General features: G+C 54.3%; 1 protein-coding gene across 2 annotated transcripts; it reads left to right on the top strand.

Annotated features, from left to right (window-relative positions):
- The first annotated feature begins 5,743 nt into the window (after window positions 1-5,743).
- Window positions 5,744-14,827, top strand: CCDC124 (coiled-coil domain containing 124). 2 transcript variants are annotated; one of them, XM_027584953.2, is made up of 5 exons: window positions 5,744-5,983; window positions 9,983-10,152; window positions 13,419-13,608; window positions 14,169-14,283; window positions 14,379-14,827. In XM_027584953.2, exons 2-5 carry the CDS (start codon window positions 9,994-9,996, stop codon window positions 14,584-14,586), a joined length of 672 nt encoding a protein of 223 aa, XP_027440754.1. In that variant the 5' UTR covers window positions 5,744-5,983; window positions 9,983-9,993; the 3' UTR covers window positions 14,587-14,827. The 2 variants fall into 2 exon arrangements, with proteins under 2 accessions (XP_027440754.1, XP_027440755.1); XM_027584954.2 differs by lacking the exon at window positions 5,744-5,983 and adding an exon at window positions 6,132-6,280.
- Window positions 14,828-17,857: the final 3,030 nt, after the last annotated feature.

A 17,857-nucleotide genomic window follows, 5' to 3' on the forward strand; every position in this document is an offset into this window, starting at 1 on the left:
AAATTCCTTTCCCACTGCTGCCACATCAGATGACCACACACTTAGCAGCTGAAATTTCTTATCTCGGACTTTCTGTGGGTCCAGAGTCCAGGTGCAGCATAGCTTAACTGGGGTTTGTGCTCAGGGTCTGACAGTGCCAAAGTCATGGCAAAATTCAGTGGTATTTAATACAACTATCACCTCTGTTTAGTTCTAGAATATTCCCATCCCCCCAAAAGGAGACCCCATCCCCATGAGCAGGCACTCCCCTGCCCACTTCCCCGGCCCCTGGCAGCCACCAATCTGCTTTCTGTCTCTACGTATTTGCCTGTTCTGGACATTTCATATACATGGGATCCTACAACATGTGGCCTTTTGAGCCTGGCTTCTCTCACTCAGCACAATGTGTTCAGTGTTCTTCCACATCATAGCGTGTGTCTGAGCTTCATTACTTTTTATGGCTGAAGAATATTCCACTGTATGGATGAACCACGTTTTGTTCATCCATTCATCTGTTGATGGGCATCTGGTTTGTCTCCATCTTTAGAAGATTGTTTGCAGTGCTGTTATAAACACATATGCACAGGTTTTGTGTCTTTTAGCCATTTTTGTCCCATTTGCTAGAGTGGATGCTCTGAGAACATGCACAGAAAGACAATGGTATTTCCATTAAATCGGCTTTAAAGTAAAAGGAGAAAGACAGGAGAAAGAAGTGAGGGGAGTCATCTTCAGACCTGACATTTCCACTGTCAAAGGATCTTTAGGATCCTTACGGGAGAAGTTTCAGTGGAGGAAAATCCATTTGGCACATGCACGCACACACGCACAAAACAGAGTTACTACACTCAGTTTAAGACATTAATTTGGGTCCTTGACTACCTCATCAAGCCCTAGATTGCAGAGCCAGCACTTATTACAGACACCCTGAGGTCTGAAACAAACAAAAGGGGTGTCTCCTATGTTTGGCCAAATGCTCTATTTAGACAGATGCAACAAATGATCTCTTTGTGACAGTTTTTTTCCTTTCTGTTTCTAGATCCCTGTCCAGTGAAAGTCCCCACAGTGGCCACTGCAATTCTAAATTGCATTCCAAATTGTCCCCGGTGGGGACAGTACTGGCAGAGAGAGCCATGTCCGAGTTAGCCTGATAGAAATATGAAAGACATGGGTGCTTGGCCCAGAAGAGGGCCAGCTTTTGATGGAGAAGGGATAGTGCATGTGCAACCTTGGGTCTCCAGGACTTTGCTAGAGGCTGGCCGATACCCATCAGAGGCTGGATGCACCCCCTGGCTCCAGGCAGATGGATCTAAAAAAACAGTTTTCAGAGACACAGAGATAGGATCAATTGGAGGAGATGACCTTTTAGGGTTTTCTCCTTTCTCTTTTCCCTTTAAGATTCCGGAATGGTGAAAAGTTTGTCCAAAGGATGTTGATTTGAGGAGACCTTCCGAACACCTCAGCCACCAGCGCTGAGTCAAGGGTGACTTACTGGGCCTCGGCCTCTGCTCTCCCAACGGACCTTTCCTCTCACGGACTCACAACCCTCAAGGCACTTGTCCTGAGGGAATGGTGGTCCCCCAAAGTTCACTTCCAGACCCCCAGAACCTCAACTGTGACCTTATTTGGAAATAGGGCCTCTTATGTGTGATTAAGGTAAGGGTCTCAAGATGAGATCATCCTGGATTTAGGGTGGGCCCTAAATCCAATGACAAGTGTCTTTATAAGAGACACAAGAGAAGCCTAGGAGAAGAAGGAAGCAGAGATTGGTCACAAGCTGAGGGACGCCTGCGTCTACCAGAAGGTGGAAAAGGCAAGGAAAGATGCTTCCCAAGAGCCCTTGGAGGGTCCCAGGTGGGGGCAGTGAGGGTCTTGGCGAACCTCCATCCCTATTGACTCCCTTCAGCCAAAACCACCAGAAACACACCTGTAGTCAAAGGTGGATGCATTGGCTTCTTGCAGTGAGGCTCCATGGAACATCCCAGAAAGAGGGTAGTAAGAAGGGCTTGTTATGAAACTGGGGTTTATGTTAGGTGACTTGAGGGGGGGGCTCAAGGAAGTGGGGACAATTCTCTCCTTATTTTGACACTTTTTACCTAGGAGTCAGGGGAACCAGGTGGGGCCAATGCTGTGATTAGTGGGAAGAAGATGTCACTCATGTTAGCCAGGGGACAGATGGGGAGGTTTGGCCCTTTTTGTGGTTTGGATCATGACTTTGTTTTGGTCTGTGGTCAGATCAGTCAGAGGGTTCTTGTTTTTGTCTTGCTCCATGCTGGCCAGACCAGTCTTTTCTGACAATCTGTGGGATTATATTCAACAGGAGAACACCATGGCTTAACTGTGGATACTAGGCCAATTCCAAGCTGACCAAGGTCACAGTCGGCTTTCTTCTTTCTCACTTTACCCTCATCACCCAGCCTTTGCACATGCTATTCCCCCTGCCCAGAATACCTTTCTCGTCCTTTCTTCACCCAATTCTGCTTAAGCGTCACCCCCTCTGAGTAGGCCTCTTTGATCACCCAGGCTGCTGGCTTCCATAACCCACTCCCAACATGGGGAATAGCTCCTGACTGTGGTTAGGATCATGATTTTTTTGTGTGACTTCCTGACTGTGAGCTCCAGAAGACCAGAGACCATGTCTGTCTAACTTGTCACTGTATTCCTAGCACAAGCTCGAAGTAGAAACTCAATACTTAGTTGAGAACATGAGCATCAAAGAGGTATAGAATGTCACAATGATAGAAGCCAAGAATCCCCAGGCCTGGGAACCGCACCCTGTAGCAAGGGTGCCTGGTTGGTGGCAAAAGTCACCTTCCAGAAGATTTAGCTTGTTCTGGAATGATTCACTTGACCTACACCTCTGAGTTATGTCAATATGAAGTAAGAGGCTTCCTGCCCCCAGGAAAGTGTGACAAGCCAGTCTCTTTTTAAAATGTTTATTATTTTTGGGGCGCCTGGGTGGCTCAGTCGTTGGGCGTCTGCCTTAGGCTCGGGTCATGATCCCAGGGTCCTGGATTCGAGCCCTGCATCAGGCTCCCTGCTCAGTGGGAAGCCTGCTTCTCTCTCTCCCACTCCCCCTGCTTGTGTTCCTTCCCTTGCCATGTCTCTCTCTGTCAAATAAATAAATAAAATCTTTAAAAATAAAATATTTATTATTTTTTTAAACCTGGCTCTTTACCAGTGGAAGGTTCACTAGGTGTTGGCTTTGCCACCTCCAAACATCCCACACCCTGATAATGAACAATATCAAGATGACCCTTGAACAACATGGGTTTTTAACTGCATGGGCCCACTTATACAAGGATTTTTTTTTTTTCAATAAATGCAGTACAGTTCTGGGGTACCTGGCTGGCTCAGTTGGTAGAGCATGCAATTCTTTCTTTTCTTTTTTTTTTTTTTTCTTTGTCAGAGAGAGAGCGAGAGAGCACAAAGCAGGGGGAGCTGCAGGCAGAGTGGGAGAAGCAGACTCCCCGCTGAGCAGGGAGTCCGATCAGCGGGGAGTCCGATGCAGGATTTGATCCCAGGACCCTGAGATCATGACCCAAGCCGAAGGCAGACACTTAACGACTGAGCCACCCAGGATTCCCTAGACCATGCAATTCTTGATCTCAGGGTCATGAGTTCCAGCCCCACATTGGGGGTAGAGATTACTTAGTAAATAAATAAATTATTTTTAAAAAAATACAGTACAGTACTATTTTCTCTACCTTCCCTAACTCTACTGGTATTTTCTCTACCTTATCATTTTCTTTTCTTTTTTTAAAAGTGTTTTTAAAAAATGTTATTTATTTGTTTGTCAGAGAGAGAGAGAGCACAAGCAGGGGGAGCGGCAGGGAGATGGAGAAGCAGGCTCCCTGCTGACCAAGGAGCCCGATGCAGGACTCAATCCCAGGACCCAGGGATCATGACCTGAGCTGAAGGCAGATGCTTAACTGGCTGAGCCACCCAGGCATCCCTCTACCTTATGATGTTTAAAAAAAATTTTTTTCTTTTTAAAATTTTTTTTAAAGATTTTGAGAAAGAGAGACAGAGAGAGAGAGTGATTGGAGGGCAGAGAGAGAGGGGGAAGCAGGCTCCTCACTGAGCAGGGAGCCCGACACGGGGCTTGATCCCAGGACACTTGGGATCATGACCTGAGCTGAAGGCAGATGCTTAACGACTGAGCCACCCAGGCGCCCCTAATTTTCTTAATAATGTTTTCTTTTCTCTAGCTTACTTTATTGTAAGAATACATTATGTAATACATATAACATGCAAAATATATGTTAATCAATTGACTGTTATTGGTAATGCTTCAGGTCAATAATAGATTATTAGTAATTGACTTTCTGGGGATTCAGAAGTTATAGGCAAATTTTTGACTGCATGGAGGTCGGTGCTCCTAAACCCTGTGTTGTTCAAGGGTCAGTTGTACCTGTTTTATGCTTAGCCTCTTCTTCTTGGTGAAATATTTTTTAAGATTTTATTTATTTATTTGAGAGAGAGTGAGAGATAGAAACAGAGAGAGAGAGCATGAGCAGGGGGAGGGGCAGAGGGAGAAGAAGGCTTCCCCCTGAGCAGGCAGCCGGTTGCCGGTCTCGATCCCAGGACCCTAGGATCATGACTTGAGCTGAAGGCAAACGCTTAATGGACTGAGCCACCCAGGTGCCCCTTCTTCTTGGTGATAAACACCATTCCAGCTACATGGGTTCCATCCTCCAGACATCACAGACATGGGAGAGGCAGAAAATAAACAGGGCAACAAATGAATAAAGCAAGTTGCTACTATGACAGAAATACAAAAAGAAAAATGTCTGGGGTTGGAGCATCAACCAATTGCGGAAGTCAGGGAGGTCTTTCTCAGGAAGAGGTATTTGGGTCAAGGCCTGAAGGAAGTGAAAGAGCTGGTTATTGGAAAAGCTGGGGACAGAGGGAACAGCCCTGGCAAACCCCCTGAAGCAGGATCATGCCTGGCAATTAGGAGAGAGGAGGCTGGTGTGGCTAGAGCTGAGCGAGAATGGGGAACAGGAGAGGGATGAGATGGAGAGCTATAAGGAGTCTTGCAGGACAGTGGGAACCCACCAGGCTTTAGAGCAGGGAGGTTCCAGCAGTGTCACTGGGGTTGCCTTTCGGAGACTGTGGTCAACTCATCCTGCTTGAACTGCCCCTGATCTAAAACCTTCTTCTTTCCCCACAGCCAGGTCCATTGTAACCATCCTCAGACCCCTAGTACTACCATTTGTACAGATGAGGACACTATGCCTCAGTAAATGAAGAAACTCTAAAGTGTAGGTGCCTCGGACAATTTGGACCCCCAAAACTAATTGTTGAATAAAATAAGCAAGGTGTGTTTGGAGGGAGTGGATGAGAGTGGAGCAATTCAGGAGGGACTGGCTAGTTCCTGGGAGCTGCTTGCGGTTGCATTTTGGCTAAATTCAGTTCCCGGTCTCTCTAAGCCATTTCCCTACCTCAACGGGGTGGAGTGTGTTAATTTCTCTGCCCCTTTCTCCTGCCCCCTCCCTCCCCAGCTTCGCAGGCGGGAAGCAGAGAGTGTGGACTTGAAGAGCGCCTTCAAAGCGCTAAGCGACAGTAAAGGTTTGCGAGGATTCCCCTGGGCTTGGCCGGTCTGGACCCCGCGCGTGGACCGCGGGCTCTGGCGCGCCCTGGTGGCCGGGCAACTCCTGCCCGATGCCGCCAGACCACGTGTGACGTGGAGGCGGCCATATTTCATCCGGGCAATGGCCATCTTGGTAAAGACAATATTCTAGATTGTAGTTTTTACCCTCCGCTCATAGTTTGCCAATATCTGAAGTGAGAGAAAGGAGTGGAACCTTATAAAATACCCTCTTCTCGAAGAGGAAAAGAAATGGCCGATAACCTGGGCCTGGGTTGGAGGCCGGGGCAGCAGTTCCCTCACCAGGAGGACGACAGCGCCGAGACGTAATCGGCACGCGCCTCCGGGAGCTCGGCGCGCAAGCCCCGCGGTGGCGTCACGGATTCGCGACCGGGCCAGCGCGGGGGGAAGGAGGTAGGAGCGGCCGCGGCGCGGGCGGAGCCGGGGTGCGGGGAGTGGGGGGGGGGCGGGGCGGGGGGCGCGGCGGGGCGGCTTGGCCTGAGAGCACCCCCCTCCGCTCCGCGGAGGGCTGGAGGCAGGGCGCTCAGAGACAGGGGCACTTTGGTCGCCCAGTCCAGAGGGCTCTCGCGGGGGCTGTGCCCATTTCCCAGAGCGGGCGACTGAGACCCGGAGGAATTGCGTCCTATTCGAGGCCAGCCAGCTCCGGTCCTGCCTCTGAGCACCTTCCAGGCTTGGGGGTAACAGAGCTGGGTACGGACACCCCCCCAGTATCTTGCAGTGGGGTCAGGGCTGGGGAGGGGACTACGGGCAGGGAGAGCTCAGAAAGGGTAGCGGGAGGGCTTCTGGGAAGAGGCTGTGTTGAACTTCCATCTTCTATTCTCTTTTACTTTTACATCCAGTCAACCACGTGGGTCTTGATTCCCTCCTAAATGCACACCCCTGCCCATCCAGCGCCACTCCCCGGATCCCTGCCAGAGCTCCCTACTTATCTCACCGCTCCAGTTCACATCCTCACCAACCCCGGGCTTCTTACCCGCAGATCTGCGCCTCCCGCTTCTAACGCCCTCCGCATCTTCTTCACCGTGGAATACAGATCCCCGCTTCCCAGCCTGCCTCCCTCACACTCCTGGGGCCTCGGAGCTCCTCACACTTTTAGGCCTTTTCTTAGATATCTCCTTCAGGAAGCCCTTTGACACCCCTTAGCCCCGAGGCTGGGTCAGAAAACCCCTCTAGGCTTCCCCAGCGCCCTGCAAGTCCCCATCACAGTTCTCATGGCAAATTGTCGCCCTTAGTGTGTCTCCCAGCCAGCCTGGCAGTCAGATCGGTGCTGCCTCTTTTCCCCAGCGTCCCACACGTATTAGGTGCTCAGTGCATGTTTACTGAGTGACAAAAGTGTGTGTGTGAGTAAGTATTTACCACACGGAGAAGAAAAGCTGTATTAGCTCAGGCTGCCATTAAAAAAATACCACAGACGGGGTGGCTTAAACAGCAGAAATGTACTTGCTCACGGCTAGGAAGTCTAAGATCAAAGTGCCAGCCAGTTTGGTTCCTGGTGCAGGCACTCTTCCTGACTTTCGGAGAGAGCAAGGTTTGATGTCTTTTGCTTTTATAGGGACACCAGCCCCATTCCATTAGGGCCCCACCCTTATGACTTCACTTAATCTCTGTCACCTCCTCACTGGCCCTGTCTCCAAAGATAGTCACACTGAGCTTTAGGGTTTCAACATATTAATATTGAGAGAACATCAACATTTCGTCCCGGCCTGTCAGGTTTTGGGATGGGGAGTTGGGAGTCTTGAGCAGCGTGACCTGGGAGGAGAGGATGCTGGAGCAGAGTCCCTGTGAGTGGGCAGGATTTTCGCAGGAGGAGGGAATGGCGGAGGGTGCATCAGGTGAGGGCGCAGCAAGAGCAGAGCCTCAGAGGCTGGAGAGGGAGGTGAGTGGGAAGAACAGTGAGAAGCTGACCTTGGACACAACCCAGAGTGTGAAGTAAATACTGACGGAACTCTGGAAATAGACACTTGTTCATTCATTTGCTCAGAACATTTATTGAGCCCGTCCTGTACAGGGCACTGGGGACACAGCAGTGACCATGGTAGTCCTTGCCCTCACAGAGCTCCCAGCCTGCTGAGAAAGATGGACATTTGTCAAATAATCATATAAATGAACAAAATAGCAACCCAAACAAAGTGCCTCAGGGAGATTTGTGGTCTGAGAGAGGGAGTCTCAGGGGGGAGGCTTCCTGGAGGCAGAAACACCTGAGCTAGGCCCTGAAATTTAAATAAGAGTTAACTGGGTAAAAAGAGGAGTGAAGAGCAGCCAGCCAGGTGGAGGGCACAGCAAGTGCAAAGTTCCTGAGGCGAGAACCTGCTTGGGATGTTTGAAAAATGGCGGGGAGGCTGGTGTGGCTGCCACCCACAAGGGAGTGGAAGATGGGGGGAGAGTAGGGTGGGGAGTTTCCTAATCTGTAACTTGGACAGTGACTTCCAGTTCTTGGCACTCCCCTGGGGAATCCAGGGTGGGGGCGTTCTGTTGAGTAGATTGTAGATGCTCAGTAATGAATGCTTGATTTAGGGGCCAAGGAGCAGCTGGGGTTAGTGCGGGATCAGGCTAGCATACCCCCTGTGGCAGCTCATGCATCCTGTGCGGGGAGGAACTGGAACCAACTCTCTCTGTCAGCTCAGGGGGAGCACTTCGGCGGTGATTGCAGTCAGTATTCAACCCTGTCTTCTGGGGCCACTGATCTCCCCCACTTTGCCCTGCTCTGCCCCATGGGGCTTTCTCCTCAGTCTCTGCCTGGGCCAAGGGGCCACCCCTTGATGTTAAGTGGGGGGCCTCAGTGGTCTCAGAATCCTGATCTGCACTGATGTTCCCCCAGGGGCCAGCTGGAACCCTCAGGTGGGTCAGTGGTTAGGAGCACAGAGTTGGGATTGAGAGTCTGCTGCAGGGTCGTTGCATATCCTCTGCCGTCTGCCCGGAAGTCCCATCCCTTCACCCTCACAGGGCTGCCTCTAACCCATCCTTTGGATCTCAGCTCGGCTGCCACACACCAGCATTGGGAGAATTCACTCAGACACTGTGTATAAAGCACTGAGCCCAGGGTGCACAACTGCTGCAAATGGGAGCTGATGTTAGAGTTTCCAGTGGGGCTATGAGGTGGGAGCCCCCGCTCCACAAGTCACACAGTTAGAAGGCTGGAATGGGGTGGCCTGGTGGTCCTGAGTCAGAGTGACCCCCATATTCTCTCCCCTTCATTCTTGGGTGCTGGGCCTGTTTCCCCAAGGGGACTGAGCTGGAGATGTTCAGGGGGAACAAACAACCCTGGAGTGGGGGGACATCAGCCCATTTCCCAGATGAGGAAAACTGAGGCCCAGAGAGCTGAAGGCATGTGCCTGGGCCGCACAGCCTTCCCTTCCTCACCTGGAAGGCAGGCTTTGGAGGTGAGACCCAAGGCTTAGCGCTGTGCAGTCTGGCCAGGTACGTTGACTTCCCCACCTCAGAGTGGGAACAAGGGCAGTCCCCACATTTAGAGCTTTGGAGGCATTCTATGGAGTTGGTCCATATGAAGGTGTTAGTGGAGGGAGGTGGTGCCTGCCATTTGTGTGCCTCACTTCCCCAGCACCCAGCGTGGGACTTGCACGGACCAGGGTCCTCCATGCGAGCCTGGGCTGGGTCATCGGGAGCAGCTGACGGCGGCTGCTTACCCAGGGTGGGGAGGACTTGGCCTCGGGGCTCTGGGCCCTGGGGACTGAGGCCTCATAAGTGGCAGCATTGGAGGGGCCACACACAGACTGGCCCCCAGGGAGCCACAGAGGCATGACTCGAAGAGCCAAAAAGTGGAAACAACCCAGATGTCCTTCAGTGGTGGATAGATAAACAAAATGTGGTCCATTTGGACGGCGGAATATTACTCAGCCATAAAAAGGAATGAAGCCCTGCCATGCTAAAAAACACAGATGAACCTTGAAAACGTCACACCGAGTGAAAGAAGCCAGACATAAAAGGCCACAGAGTGTATCATATTCCATGTATATGAAACGTCCAGAAGAGGCAAATCCCTAGAGTCAGAAAGCAGATGAGTGGTTGTCAGGGGCTGGGGGAGGGGGAAGGGTGTGTGACTGCTAGTGGGCGCGGGCTTTCCTTTTGCGGGGGATGGGAACGTATTCTGGAACTAGATAGAGGTGATGGTGGCACAACATTGTGAATGTTCTAAATGCCACCAAATTTGTGCACTTTAAAAGGGTTCGTTTTTTGTTGTGGGCATTTCACCTCAATAAATTGTTTTCCCAAAAAGGAGATCACAAAGTCTCAAGCCCTCGTTTTACAAACAAGGCCTTTGAGGCTCCAAGGGGATCCTGAGTGCAAGTGTGAGGCTGGAGGGGGGGGTTCCCAAGGGTGGCTGCGCCCCTCCCCCCTCCCCGCCCCCGCTTACTGGTCCCTGCCCTCCCGCAGCCTGCCGAGGGATGCCCAAGAAGTTCCAGGGTGAGAACACCAAGTCGGCAGCGGCCCGGGCACGGAGGGCTGAGGCCAAGGCAGCAGCTGATGCCAGGAAGCAGAAGGAGCTGGAAGATGCCTATTGGCGGGATGAGGACAAACACGTCATGAGGAAGGAACAGCGCAAGGTGGGTGGCTCCCAGGCGCCTGCATCTGTGGCTAAGGTGGGCAGCCAACATGCAAGCCCCCTGGGGCTCTGGCTTGAAGGGTGAGGAGGCACGGGACCTGGAGCAAGGGCAAGGAGGCAGGTGGAGGCCGGGGCTCGTGCAGTGGCCAGGACTTGGCATGTTCAGGGAATGGCAAGGCAGCCACTTCCCTGTGTGGGCTTATTTCTCTCCTTCATGTAATGTCAGGGTGGGGCTAGACTGGCACGTCTCATCGTGGTGTGATTCTGCACTCGGCAGACACTTGGCACATCTGGAGACATTTTGGATTGTCACAACTAGTGGGTGGAAAGTGCCACTGGCATCGTGGTGGGTGGGGGCCAGGCATGCTGCTCAACACACTTCAGGGTACAGGATGGCCCCAGAGTAACGAAACGAGCCAGCTGCAGACCTCAGCAGTGCCAAGGCTGAGGAATGCTGTAATTGGTCCCCTGTATCCACCCTGCTGGCCCCAGGGCTCGCCGGCTCTTCCAGGTGTGTATAAAAACACAGAAGACTGTGTCTGTCCCCTGATGGGCCCCAGTGTCACGCACAGCGGGTACCGAATTGGTGTCTGGGGAGTGGATCAGGGCTGGTACTGACTCGCTGGGCCCAGTAGGTGGCACCAGAGACCCATTTATAGCTGTCGCTCCTGGTCCCCTGGGCTGGTCAGAGGTTCTTGCCCAGACTAACAGTGGCAGAAGGTAGCAGGGGTGACATGCTGTCCCTGCTTGCCCAATTCCTGGCGTTCCTGGGCACTTTTGTGAGTTTTTCCCATCGTCTTCCTGTGCGGGACTGGATCCTACCTTGTTTTTAGTTGGACATTGGTCACTGGTTCCCTCCCCACATCCTGTGCTGCATGGGGTCCACGGAGGTCTTTCAGTTTTCTTTTTGACTATCAGTATTTTGACAGTATAGGAAAGTTGAAAACCCAAAAGAAAAAACAATGTCTGCCAAAGAGCCATTATGCAGAGAGAAAAGCCAGAGAGGTTGGGCTCACTGCTCAGCGGGGAGTCTGTTTCTCCCTCTGCCCCTACCCCTGCTCATGCATGCGTGCCCTCTTTCTCCCTGTCAAATAAATAAATAATACAATTTATATAAAATAAATAAAATTTATTTATTTGACAGAGAGAGAGCACAAGCAGGGGGAGCGGGAGAGGCAGGCTCCCCACTGAGCTGGGAGCCTGATGCAGGTCTCAATCCCAGGACCCCGGGATCCTGATCCGAGCCAAAGGCAGACACTTAACCAACTGAGCCACCCAGGCGCCCCTAAAATAAAATCTTTAAAGCCTCCAACTCTTGATCTCAGCTCAGATCTTGATCTCAGGGTTGTGAGTTCAAGCCCCACATTGAGCTCCATGCCCAGCATGGAGCCTACTTAGAAAAAACAAAACAAAAAAGAGGAAAAAATCTTTAAAAAAAAAAAAAAAAGAAAAGAAAAAAGCAAATCCATGCTCACTCCAAAACGCTAAAAAATAACACACCTCTTCCCCCCACATGACACCAAAGACCTTTCTCACCCGATGGCCTACCCCAAAGCCCATGTCCTGAGCTAAATGTAGTCCCACAGCCATATTTCTCCTGGTCCCCAGGCATCAGCCACGGTTGGGGCTGTACTTCATCGCCCCACCTGGAAGTCAGCATTTCATCTCCACTTGTTCCATATTAAGCAACTCGGCGATGAGCACCTGTCTGGGTTCCATGTCAGTTATTTATGCGACTCATTTCTTAGGGCTCTGGAATATTCTGCAAAGTGGACTTACTGTCTCCCATCACCAGAAACTGCCAATTGCTAATTGCTCTTTTTTAAAAACTGCAAATGACTTTTTCAAAAAATTTTGCTGAATGTCAGAGTACAAATGCTCATGTTCCCTCCCCGGTCCCATGTCCCTAGAGACAAATGGCCACAAGCTGCATGTCTTTCCTGAGTTATTGGAACCTTTTGGAATTCATGCATTCATTCAGCTTCCTTTTACTAAGCACCTACTGGGTACTGGGCCTGGGGCCAGAAGGCAGCTGTTCAAAACCCAGGCCAGGGCCTGCCTCCAGGACAAACCACATTAGTAAGGAGATGAGAAACAGGGACTTGTGGAACACAGGAAAAAGCCATGGGGTGGAGGAGCCTGATAGGGAGCCAGGAGCTCTGGAGGCGCCAGAGTTAGCCAGGGAAGGAGGCTGCATTGGTGCACCAGGAGGAGAAAGTAGCCAGTGCCAAGGCCAAGGCAGGGCTGAATGAACATGGGCTGTATGAGCACCATGTGGGGGTCAGGGGGCCTTGGGAGGACATTACGTCTGATTGATGATTAAACTGAGGATCAAAGCACAGTGGCCCTGCCTGAGGTGCCTGAACACAGGTGTGAGCGCCCTTCACCTTTAACCTCTCCCCCACTTTCCTGCTGGGCAGGCAGGGTAGAGGTCAGAGGCCCAGGGGGTATCCTCAGGCGCATGGAGTCGTCTTCTGGAACACTTAGTCCCACTATAGGAGTGTCACAGAGGGCAATGAAGGAGTGGGGACCATCCCCAAGGCATGGGAGTCAGATGGCAGAGTTGCAGGCAGAGGGTAGGCAAGTGGGGGTGCATGGGCTGCAGGGCCCTGTGCGGGTGTGGGTGGGAGGTGGCAGAATGTTCCAAGCCTATGGCTGCCCTGCATTATAAATGAACTAGAACATGGCTCTGCCCCCTAGTGTGGTGCAGGGGCAGCAACCCAGGGCAAGTCCTGTAGGCCAGATGGCATCAGGGTCTCCCTGGGGAGCAAAGGTGGGACCAGTCCCTCGTGACACTTGGCTGGGGACACTGCCCCTAAGGGCAGAACCCCTGCTCTAGCCAGTAAATGTGTTCAGACCCTCCCTGGCTCCTGTTGACTTTGGAATCCAATACAAACCCCTCCCACCTCGCCTCCTTCCACATTTTCCCCTCCCTACTCCAGCCACACCAGCCTCTAGGAGGTTCCTGCATCATGGGCCTTTGCACCTGTATTCCCACCACTAAGGACTTTCCTGTCCTCTAGCTCTCCTCCTGGCTGGCTCCTCCTCCGGCCCAGGTGTCACTTTTCCTTCGAGAGCCACCCACCCACCTGCTGTGGCCAGGGTTCCCTGTTGTTCCCATAGTCATATAGGCTGGGAACCCTCAGGTAATCCCATGGTGCCCCAGCTGTGCCCCCTGTGCCTAGCACAGGGTCTAGCCTGCAGCAGGGCCTTGGTCCACCCGTGCCAGTGGTGGGGTCTGCTCCTGACCACTCCCTCCCCCCCCAGGAGGAGAAGGAGAAGCGGCGCCTGGAGCAGCTGGAGCGCAAGAAGGAGACCCAGCGTCTGCTGGAGGAGGAGGACTCCAAGCTCAAGGGCGGCAAGGCCCCCCGCGTGGCTGTGCCCAACAAGGTCACCCGGGCCCAGATTGAGGAGACGCTCCGCCGAGACCACCAGCACAAAGAAACCCCGGACCCAGGTGGGGCTGCGGCCCACTCTTGAGCTGCCTTTTTACCCAGTAAAGGACAGGCTGACCCTGGCTGAATCTAGAGGGAGCCAGGAGCTCCGGAGGCGCCAGAGTTAGCCAGGGAAGGAGGCTGCAGGGTGCCCTTCTTCAGCCCCAGAGAAGCTGCCTGGGCTGTGTGGTGAAGCGTGGGTGGGCAGTGGCCTGGCAGACCTGGCTTTGAGCACGGAGAGCATGGGCACACACACGTGTGTATTTACTTGCTCTGCACCTGACCTGGGCTTGTGCCCCATGGGGTCCCCAGGGCATTAATGAGGTGCCTTGAGGCTGAGACAGCAGCCGTGAGTGGGGCACCTCTTGTGTGCCCGGTTGCAGGAAAGTCAGGAGGGCAGCGTGGCCTGGGCAGGGGGCTGGGAGGGCAAGAGGGCTCCTCATCCTTCTTTGCCTGCCTGCCTCCTCTTCTCTCCCTCTCTTCCCCCACTGGGTCTCTGTCATCTCTCTGGAACTCTGCATCCCTGCTTATCTCTCTCTCTCGCTGTGCATGTCTCTGTCACCTGGCTGCCTTCCACCCCCAGCCGAGAAAGCCAAGAGCCACTTGGAGGTGCCGCTGGAGGAGAATGTGAACCGCCGCGTGCTGGAGGAGGGCAGCGTGGAAGCGCGCACCATTGAGGATGCCATCGCGGTGCTCAGGTGATGGGCGGGGCTCGGGCATGGGGGCGGGGCTATGAATCTGGGGGCGGGGCCGCCCCATAGACCCGCCCCCTAACACCACCGTCCTCCCCTAGCGTGGCAGAAGAGGCTGCGGACCGGCACCCAGAGCGCCGCATGCGGGCGGCCTTCACTGCCTTTGAGGAGGCGCAGCTGCCGCGGCTCAAGCAAGAAAACCCCAATATGCGGCTGTCGCAGCTGAAGCAGCTGCTCAAGAAGGAGTGGCTGCGGTCGCCAGACAACCCCATGAACCAGCGGGCCGTGCCCTTCAATGCCGCCAAGTGAGCCCGGAACTGGGGGAGCCGTCCCACAGGCGGTCAGGGTCGTGACGTCACACGCCCTCCTGCTGGGTCAGCTACGTGGGTTACAGAGAGGTCCGGAGCTGAGGCAAATGTCCTGGGGGCTACGTGGCAGCGTAGGCCATGCCTGCCGCTGCAGAGTCCCTGCTTCAAGTGACGCCCACCATCCCCTTCCTGCGCCCGTGGAGCCCTGGGGCTGATGCCCAATAAAGGCAGTCGGTGAGGCAGTGTGTGTACTTGAAGTCTCTGTGGGTGGTGGGGAGAGGAGAGGAGACCCCTGCATTCCCTGCATGCCAGGGAATGCAGGGGTCACAGCCAGAGAAGATTAGGGCCCCCCAACTGCCCTCCTGTCGCAGCAAGCCAACTGAGACCTGTGCTTGGCTCTTATGGCATCCCCACCTGGCTGGGCCACTTGTCTATGAAGGGACCTGTACCACCACTCCCGGAAGCCTTGCCGGGCTGCTGCAACAGGACTGCTCAGAGAGGTTGAGGCACTGGCTCTGGGTCACAGAGCACTTCAGGGCAGAACCAGAGGCAAGCTAGAGGTGATGTAGTTAGCGTCCTGAGATTCTGGTTCAGAGTCAGCAGCCAGGTCACATACTGTGCTTGGGGGTCAGGAAATGCTGGCTGCTCTGGTGTTATTCCAACATGGGAGGCATCTGGATCAAGTCCTGGGCAGGCTTCCCAGTGGAGGATTTTTCAGAGCGGGCTTGAGTGGGAGATGAATCAGATTCCATCGCATAGGCAGGCAAGGGCCTGGAGGCTGGAGCACGCAGGTGGATCTGGGTAGGAATAAGTGTCCCATCAGAGGCTGCATGTTTGGGAAGGGCTGGGTAAGATCTGCACCTGGTTCTGGCTTCCTAGAGCTTAGTTGGCCTTGGAGAGTTGGCAGAAAGGGGGGGCAGCAGCCAGATAGGCCCACATGTGTTAGGCAGGGTCTAAGTATTTACCAGGTCACTGCTATGGCTCCCACCCAAGCAATACCCTCCCTGCACCCACAAGGCTGCCTTTGTGGTCTCTGGTCCCCATTCCCCCCCAACTGTGTGGTGTCAGCTGGGCCAGAGGGGGCCATGACAGTTTCATGGAGGGAGGGCCTTGAAGAATGCATAGGAATTCTCTACACAGACAGGGACAGAAAAGGCTGAAGGAACCACCTGTGCGAAGGCCTGGAGGTTTATCTCTCCTGTTCAAGGGAGGGGTGCCATTAATAATTGGGTTCAGCTAAAATGCAGAATGGAAGGTGCCTGAAACGATGGTAGCTGGCATAACACTAACCAACATATATGGAGCACTGGTTTAGTTTGGAGATCCTGGAGCCAACTCTAAGACATCAGCCAGAAGGCATGTGAGGAATCTAGGAAATACCCCAGAAAACCCTGTGGGGGTTAGGGAAGTGAGGCAGAAGTCCACCAAGAAACATGGGGGAGGGGGGGCTAGGAGGGGGAAGATGACCACTGAATGGGGACCAGACCAGCTGTGAGAACCATCCCCTGGATGCTGGGCCCATGGTAATGTTTCATCGAACCCTTGGGACAGTCCCATGAGATATTTATCCCCTTTACAGACGGGAAAACTAAGTCACCTGCCTGTGTCACATACCCAAGAAAGCTGCCAGGGTTGCAGGGGAGCAAGCAGGGGCTGCAGTGGGATCTGGAATGGGGGTTGAAGGTGTCAGCTAAATAAGGGGTGGAGGAGCCCAGATGTCTCCCCACAAATAGAGGCTTCTGCCTTCTACCTCTGGGGTCTTAGGCCAGGGCCTGAATGGGTCTAAGCCTCGGTTTCCTCTTCTTTTTAATGGGACTAAGACAGTATCTAACCCCAGGCTATCTGGGGAATCAACGAGACGGTGCCTGGGAAAGGCATCTCCCGAAGAAAGGCTTGGCAAAGGAGCCTCCTGCATGGCCACGTTGAGGTCTTTGTGGTTGGGAATTAGGGAGGGCTGGCGACTGACGGTGATTAACCAGAAGGAAGATGTCAGCTGGGCGTGCGGGGCTTCCGTGCAGGCCAGGCTGAGGAACGGAAATTCACCCCAGAGCGATGGGGAGCAATATAAGAAGGGTATCGGAGCTGCGTGTGGCAAGCTCTCCTGGGGACCTGCAGAGGGACGGTCGGGGGACCAGAGAGGAGGTAAAACTCAGGACAGGAGCTGAGAGGACCGCCTTCGGTCCTCTGACAAAAGGACTGTGGTAATAACCTTTGTTCCCTTTCACGGAAAAGCCCCTTCTTTCTCCGGCCCCGCCCCCGCGGAATCCCAGGCCCGCGCGCAAGCGCGGGCAGCAGGGAATCCCCGGCTCCGCGGCAGTGCGCGGGAGGGGGCGTGAGACGGGAGTTCCGTGTTCTCCCAGCCCTCCCCGCGCGCGTTGCCGGGACGACCGGGCGGGGCCGTGGGGACGCCGCGCGCACACTGCGCCTGCGCGGGGGTGCTCGCTTCACGCGCTAGGGCTTTCCCGTCGAGCGCTAGGCGGGGAGGGAAAGCCTCGCCCGGCACGCATGCGTCGATCCCTGCCCGACCCCCGCCCTGTGGGCAAGGGAATCCTCACACGCCGCAGTGCGCACTGGGGGCGGGGTGGGGAAACCGGCTCAAACCAGAGTGGGGTTTGTAGAGGAGGTGGCGGAGGAGGGAGAGAGAGCGGGGTCTTCCGGAGGTTCCCGCTCCGGCCCTCGCCGTCGCCTTGGCAACGTGGCGCGCGGGCCGCAGCGAAGGGGACGGCGGCCTCAGGGAAGCCGGGCGGTTCTGCGCCTGCGTGGAGCTCGGCGCCGGTGGCCGGGGTTCCCCCTCGTGCGCCCCGGGGACCGGCGGTGGGGAGGGGGGGGCGGCTCTCAGAGGAGAGGAGAGGGTGGGTGTCCCGGGAGGAGGTTATCGCGGAGAGAGGGGCTTTGGAGGAGGGGAGGATGGTGAAGGGACGTGGAGGAGGGGTGGGTACCAGAGAAGGTGGGGGAAAGGCGAAGAGCTGGGGAAGGTGGAGAGAGGGGTGCATGAGGAGGAGGAGTCGGGGGATGGGGTAATGAGGGAGTGTGTGGAAGGAGGGGGACAACAAAGGAAGAGAGAGGAGGGGAGGGGGGAAACTTGAACAGTTAAGGGACGTGGACAACGTGTGGGGGACAAAGAAAAGCTTAGGAAGGGAACACGTGGGGGGATGGGAGGGGAGAGGACGGACACCCATAGGGCCCCTCCTCCTCTTCCCCCCAGCAAACCCCAGTTTTGCTTAGCCAGGAGATCTGGGCCTAGGGTTTCCAGGTTTGGAAAAGAAAACTAC

The sequence above is a fragment of the Zalophus californianus genome, chromosome 1 (genome assembly GCF_009762305.2).
Source record: "Zalophus californianus isolate mZalCal1 chromosome 1, mZalCal1.pri.v2, whole genome shotgun sequence".
In the NCBI taxonomy this organism is placed as follows: Eukaryota; Metazoa; Chordata; class Mammalia; order Carnivora; family Otariidae; genus Zalophus; species Zalophus californianus.

Bases quoted from the DNA above. Each gene is read 5' to 3' on its own strand.
- CCDC124 (XM_027584953.2), top strand. From the start codon at position 9,994: ATGCCCAAGAAGTTCCAGGGTGAGAACACCAAGTCGGCAGCGGCCCGG. The intron at 13,609-14,168 runs GTGGGGCTGCGG...TTCCACCCCCAG, and splicing joins CAAAGAAACCCCGGACCCAG to CCGAGAAAGCCAAGAGCCAC. The intron at 14,284-14,378 runs GTGATGGGCGGG...GTCCTCCCCTAG, and splicing joins GATGCCATCGCGGTGCTCAG to CGTGGCAGAAGAGGCTGCGG.